Source organism: Vitis riparia, chromosome 15, assembly GCF_004353265.1.
Source record: "Vitis riparia cultivar Riparia Gloire de Montpellier isolate 1030 chromosome 15, EGFV_Vit.rip_1.0, whole genome shotgun sequence".
NCBI lineage: Eukaryota > Viridiplantae > Streptophyta > Magnoliopsida > Vitales > Vitaceae > Vitis > Vitis riparia.
The window spans coordinates 2,169,502-2,176,159 of NC_048445.1; the positions used below are offsets into that span (position 1 = coordinate 2,169,502).

At 33.6% G+C, this 6,658-nt stretch overlaps 1 protein-coding gene across 3 annotated transcripts; it reads right to left on the reverse strand.

The window, feature by feature from the left end:
• Positions 1-813: 813 nt before the first annotated feature.
• LOC117932715 (global transcription regulator sge1-like) lies at positions 814-6,049 on the reverse strand. 3 transcript variants are annotated; one of them, XM_034854007.1, is made up of 10 exons: positions 5,839-6,049; positions 4,553-4,574; positions 3,332-3,388; positions 3,165-3,246; positions 2,950-3,045; positions 2,703-2,827; positions 2,562-2,580; positions 1,375-2,482; positions 1,207-1,287; positions 1,014-1,024 (listed from the first exon to the last, which is right to left on the reverse strand). In XM_034854007.1, the coding sequence occupies exons 1-8, from the start codon at positions 5,936-5,938 to the stop codon at positions 2,081-2,083; spliced, it is 903 nt and encodes a 300-aa protein (XP_034709898.1). In that variant the 5' UTR covers positions 5,939-6,049; the 3' UTR covers positions 1,014-1,024; positions 1,207-1,287; positions 1,375-2,080. The 3 variants fall into 3 exon arrangements, with proteins under 3 accessions (XP_034709897.1, XP_034709898.1, XP_034709896.1); XM_034854005.1 differs by having other exon boundaries at positions 1,207-1,292; XM_034854006.1 differs by having other exon boundaries at positions 814-1,024; positions 1,207-2,482.
• Between the last annotated feature and the right edge of the window lie 609 nt (positions 6,050-6,658).

The window sequence follows — 6,658 nt, forward strand, 5'->3', positions numbered from 1 at the left end:
TAATATTTGGTTTAATTATAAAAAATAAAATATGATTAAAATTTGTTAAAAACTTATATATTTCAATTTTATTTAATTTTGATATAAAAGAGTTAAAGGAGTAGAAAAGATGTTAGTCCGAGGAGAGTACTCAGGGCTTGTGGCAACATCCTATGGTCAGCATGAAGGGTGGTCCAAATTTGGTTGCAAATATCAATTTGGAAACATATTTCTTACCCAATCCTACTCAACGAAAACACAAAAACGAGAAAGGAAACATTCAATGTGGAGAAATGGATTCAGGGCATACCTTCACTTTCTTTTCATTCAAAACTCTAGACCCTTCGAAGATAGGTTCCAAGCTGAAAATGAGTGATTTGAAGTTACAAAGTTTATTACTAACATTTGAAGGGTAAGACAGGTGGAAAAATAAAGGTATATAATTCCCTTTACCCAATTATTATTAAACTACTAGTATTCCCAAAATTGAATCCCAAGTTCTCGCAGAGATAGGCCGGCCTGGTCCATAGAGCCCAAAGACAGTTTGTATCTGCTCTTGGATTTGGGCTTAACTGATTTGATGGAAGCGTCCTTAACACTATGTTCTAAATTTTTTAATTATATTTGATTTTTTTTTCTATATTCTACATAAAAAGTTTAATTTAAAATATATAAATTTTTTAATTATATATATAACTATTTTTCATAGAAAACCAAACATTAAAAAATTATATTCTTTAATTTTTTTTATCTTGACTACTTTCCCAAAACAAAACATAACCTAAAAATCTTTAGGAATTTCGATTTACCACTGTTCAAGTACTAAAGGAAATAGAAGTAATGTCAAGCCCATTAAACTATTACCATTAATCTCTAGAATTCGGACTCAATGATATTAAATGAACTCCCTTTCATTCCAAGCATTAAAGAACACAAATACTAAAAAAATTGTTAGCAATCACAAACCTTTAATCTTGAGTTGACCCAAGGTTCTTCGGATTTCTCAGATGCCAAACAACTTTAATTTCTTTTCCATCCTCTTATCCTGCATTTTTTTAGCAACCAACCGAAGAGAGATTAAGGGCAGAGAAACAAGGGATTCGGCGGATTTGGGTACCAAAAATGTAAAAGATTTCAAACGAGCAGGTGCCAAGAGAGAAGTGAAGCACAGGAGAATGGAGATTAGAGACATACTGATATTTCATATATTGAATCATTGATACAAACCTGGTGGCATGTCAGGCCACAGCTGCACAACAGCAGTACAGTGATGCTCCCAGTGATGGTTACATAAAGCAGATTTCACTTCTGATCTAGATACAAAAGAAAGAAAAGTTGTAGTACAAGTACAAGAGGTACAGGATATAAAGCCGGAAAAGGCTTGGCTTCCCATACTTTTTCTTTGTAGCTTCACTCGTTTGGAGAAGAGCATGGACAAGAAATTCTCAAAACCAAGATGTAGCTTTTCAGAGACCAAAGGGGTTGTTCAACATGGGACAGCTACTTTTGAAGAATACTTCCAGCCAAGTATATTAGCACTTAAAAAAAAAAAAAAAAAAGCCTAAAATGGATATATCATGCACACAGAGAAAAGGAAGGAGCTGACCTTAATCACCGATTTTTCATAAATCCCCAGGGTGAGAAACAAGCCTGCAGCTGTGTTTGGTTCTTGAGAAACCAGTGGAAAGAAAAGGAGAATTGCAAACTAAATCAGATCAAATAGCTTGTATGATTATTTGGATGAACCAGGGTAAATGTAAACATTCAAATCTCGTACCTTTTTCTTCTTTTCTCAGGAGACAATAGAAAGGAATAAAGAATTTAGATTGGTAAAGAGATGGAAGTGTATAATGTAGGACAACTTAAAGAACATAACAAGTTCAACTTATTAACAATTCTTATATTGAATTATGATAGCCACAATGATAAAAGCAGCACAAAAATATGGAACAGTTTTGCTTTACAAACTAGTAATATTAATCATTAATACCAAATCCATTCCTGATATTTGTAAGACAGAAACTCCAAGGAGACCACTGGATTAACAGATCAAGATTTTGGAGCGGTTTTACTCGCACATCATCATGAATCATGGCCCAATTCACCTGTCAGCATGAGGTTGTGCGGGTGGTGGGTAAGCCTGTGGAGGGTAAGCCTGAGGAGGGTAAGCCTGAGGAGGATAAGCCTGTGGAGGGTGAGCCTGAGGAGGATAAGCCTGTGGAGGGTGAGCCTGAGGAGGATAAGCCTGTGGAGGGTAAGCCTGAGGAGGGTAAGCATGTGGAGGGTAAGCCTGTGGAGGAGGATAACCAGCAGCAGGATAATCTTGAACTTGACCAGGAGGGGGGTAGCCATGCGGTTGCCCATATGAAGGTTCAGAAGGATGGCCAACTAGTGGAGGAATTGGCTGATCTACACGTGACATCTGTTGAGTGGGAGGCACTGCCATTGCTGGTTGAGACCCAAATTTACCATCTCTTTTATCCATTTCAATCTTGTGTTGTGTCTGCATTACTCAACAGTACAATTCATTGGTAAAAATGAAAAACAAGATATAAATGCACTATGTTTTATCCATTGCATACCTGCATACAAGCACAAACCCTGCAAAGCAACAAAAGGTGCAGAATCAATATGCAACAACATATGACATACAATCAATATGAAAATAGGCAATCTCTTGGCTCAAAGAGTATTTAGAGCAAGGTGTCCTTAAAAGGCCTTACGAGCAATAAACAATGTCAGAAAGACATGACAATATCCGTGAGGCCTCTTCAATTTCATCACTTCCAACTATCATAGCAACTATAGAGAATATGCATGCCACTTGCTGGAGGCAGAACATAAATCCCTACAAAATGAGACCAATGTGTCTAAGTGAGGTGTGTAGAAAAAATAGAGAGAATCAATTATGCTCACAAATATACAAAGATATGATGTATCAGTGTGTTTGTGAGAGAAAAAGAGAAGTACAATAATGCAGTTATCGCATTTTGTTGTCTGTATATTGAACTCATCTTGCAACATAAAACGTGTGCTGGCAACTGAATTTGCAAAGCAAAGGAAAACCTGAACAGAATTAATAGAGTGTGAAGAGATTAAAAAAAAAACTCCAATGATATAATTAATAGAAGTGAATGGAAATTCAGACATGAAGCATCAAGGGCAAAATTGAATCCACAGCTGACCTCAGTGCAGAGACAAAATTCAGGGCACCTGCTTTCTCCACATCTACCACTGCATGGCATATATCCACCACAGCACACATACCTATAACAAAGAAGACCATAAGAAAACTTTGATTCTTCTCAGATCAGAATTCTTGGGAAAAACACACCTATCCCACAACAGTTACCTTGACATGTCATTGTAAAGAGCTCGTCTCCGCAACATGTATGATGCACAGGGAGCACTATAACAAACCAAACATAAATTAGATATGTTATAAGATCCAATTTAGAACATTGTCTTCCACAAGATCATTCCCAAACTAAATGTGCTAAATCCAGAACGATCAACAGTGTAACCTTTCACTTCAACAGAAATAGAAGAAAATATCAAATGCTAAAAAGAGCAGAATATAATATGGTGTATGAGATGATAAAAGACGGAAAAACTACTGCATCATCTAAGTACATTTTGGAAGAAATTTAACTTAGCACTCCCAAACCTTGTGCATTTTCCTATCACACCCATATTTGTTTATAGCATTATAGGAAAGAAGCATCAATAAGAAGTCCTTGACGTCTAAAGGTTTTTGGACAGCTATCTCTGTATCATCTCAATTCTTAGTAAAACTTTCTTGAGTGCCTTCACCCATGGCATAGGCTTTCAGCAGAACATGGTAAACAAAAACAGAAGGAGAAAAGGAAAGAAAACAGGAAACAATTTTATTTTTTTTTTCCTTTTGAAAAATTGAAATCAATCATGATATTGTCCACTACTCCTAACTTTATTCACTTTTTTAAATATAGAATGCAATGTTACAGGGTATCTAATTTTTTAATGCTTTTCATTACATTTTATTCCATTTTCATTTTCTGAAGCAACCAAATAAGAGAAATTGAGAATCCTTATATTTAATTAAAAAAATTTAATTAGAAAGAAAACTAGAACCTAAAATCTTTTGCCATGTCATTTAGGAAACCTAACATCTGAATCTTTAAAAGTGACTCATCCAACTACATTTGCTAATTAGCACAACACAGAAAAGGAACAGTCAGTTCAGTTCAGTTCAGTTCAAATTAAACCAAGCCAGCTGCCTTGATTTTGCACAATTGAACCACAAAATAGAAAAAAAGTGGATTCCTACCAAACCATGAAAATCAATATATTTCTTCACCACATTCACTAATTAGCCTATTACAGAGAAGTAAAAGCCAGTCTGGTCCAAATCAATCCAAGTAAGCTGCCCCAATTTTACACAGTTGAACCAAAAAACAAACCATATGGATCAAAACAACCCCAAAACCAAAAAATAATACTGAATTAATTCATATATGGAAACAAAACCAAAACATCTGATCTTACCAAGCAAAGAAAATAAATGATGCTTCAATGGACCAAAAAAACTTACCAGAACGTTGCAAAGCAACAATCTGCACAGAAAACCAAACATAAGAAGATTCAATCAGTTAATTGCTTTTATTTTAGATTGTTGATAAGCAAACAATTGTATTAACTTCAAACTACAGTTTTAAGATTCAGAATTTTTGGCTGTGTTTGGAAAGTGTTTTAAAAAACAGTCCAAAAAATAATTTTTGAGAAGAGTTTAAAATAGTTATCCTACTATGTTTTGTAAACAAAAGCTTATTTAGTTATTTGAGAATCTCAAATGTTCTTTAACCTGTTCTATGTTTTTAAATATTTTAAAAATAATTTTTATCCATAGTACATTATTTTTAATCATTTTTCGTATTTATATAATTATTTTAAAAAACAATGGTAGAAACTAAAGAAACAACTAGAAGATATTCTTTGAAAATACTGACTGTTTTCTGGATTTCAAGAGCAGAAAAATGTTTTAAAAAATAGTTATCAATCAGGAACTTAATTTCTTTTTTTGCTGTGTTTCCAAAGGAACCCAGCAGTCTTATATATAGTTTTTGAGAACAATGAAAAGAGGTGGAATAAAATAAAATAAAACCAAAAAGGAAAACTCAAATATATAAAGAGATTCCATGAGTTCATATAAAAAACTAAATAAAATAAAAGTTAACCCTGTTTAGCATCCCAGAAAAAGGAAAAGAAGCCAAAAAACAATCTGAATAGTGTGTTAAGTGCATCATTGCAGGCTCAAAAAATAATAATAATCCGATTTTCCTTCCATTTCCCAATGTCGTTATTAGCCAAAAGATTGTATTAGGTTCAGTCAACTACAGCTTGGAAATTCAAAATTTCGTTCTTCTGTCCTTTCCTACATTTCTCTAGGGAACCAAACGTACGAACAAAAGGAAATTTGACAGCCATAAATTTAAGTTGATTATAGCAAAAACAGACCAAGAAGAAAAAACGTAACGGAATAGAGAAATCGAAGACATTCTGAGATCAGACAATATTCTAAAAGCAAACACAACAAAAAATTTATAAAAAAAAAAAAAAAAAAACAAAAAAACAAAAAAAAAAACAAAACAAAAAGTGGTTCTGCTTGGAAGAAAAAAAGGAAAAGACAAAATTATGAACTCATTTTCCATCCTTAACACACCCCGTTTAAGACTTCAAAACCTCACATTTCCTTCTGTTCCTTTCATCCTCTGGGAAACCAAACAAAAGCATAAGGTAAAAGCAAAATACATAGATTTCCTTTCATTTTATCGGTAACCAAACACAAAAACACCAAAAATTGAGAGCAGTTGTTCTTACAGGGACAATCAGCCGAGATGGCATGCATGAGATCTGTGTGCCAGAGATTACGGTAGTACTGCCGTGCCGACATCTTCTCCAATTGCTGCTTCGTCGCCATTGCCGTCACCGATCTCAGATCACACTATTCACTGAATCCAAACAAACAAACCCTAACCAAAGATAGCGTAGAGAACAGAATTATAGAAGCGAAAGCAAAACGAAAAACGCGTTTGTGAGTTCTGCGCCTTTTGGCGATCCCATAGCGGAATTTATAAGCTTCCACCGGAAGGCGTGAACTGTTAAAATAATCAGGTGGGCCATGCCACAGCAGTTTATCGTGCGGACGAAGCAATTTTTAAGAATTTTACATTATTTTAAAATTGTTATCCTTTTAAGGAAAGTACCTTATTATTATTTTATATATATCAGGTACAATACTACGTCAAAAAATTTAAACTTTTTAAATAAAATTATACTTCGATTCTAACGGCTCGGTGTAAAAAAGCTCCAACTGATATTATATTATTTGTAATGATTCACATCTAACTATATAAATATTATCTGTTTCAAGTTTAAAGAAACGCTCATGATATTAAAACTCGTATATAAGATTAACAAGATTTCATACACATATAATATCATAAATCCTTTTTCTTATTCGATATGTGATATCACATCCATCTTTTCGATGATTAATAACCATTTCTTATTTTTAATATTCATTCCTTTATTTTTTAGAAATTATATATTATCAAAAAGAAGTTTTGTGAATATTTCCACCTTGAATTCTTATACTTTCTTTATTAAGGCCTTCTAATATTACATAATTTTTTAAATA

What these genes read in the sequence shown, in the direction of transcription:
- LOC117932715 (XM_034854006.1), bottom strand. Translation starts at nt 5,938, where the DNA reads ATGGCGACGAAGCAGCAATTGGAGAAGATGTCGGCACGGCAGTACTAC. An exon ending in CATCTCGGCTGATTGTCCCT is followed by an intron (nt 4,575 to 5,838) that starts GTAAGAACAACT and finishes TTTTCTGTGCAG; the next exon opens with ATTGTTGCTTTGCAACGTTC. An exon ending in AATTTTGTCTCTGCACTGAG is followed by an intron (nt 3,046 to 3,164) that starts GTCAGCTGTGGA and finishes AATTCTGTTCAG; the next exon opens with GTTTTCCTTTGCTTTGCAAA.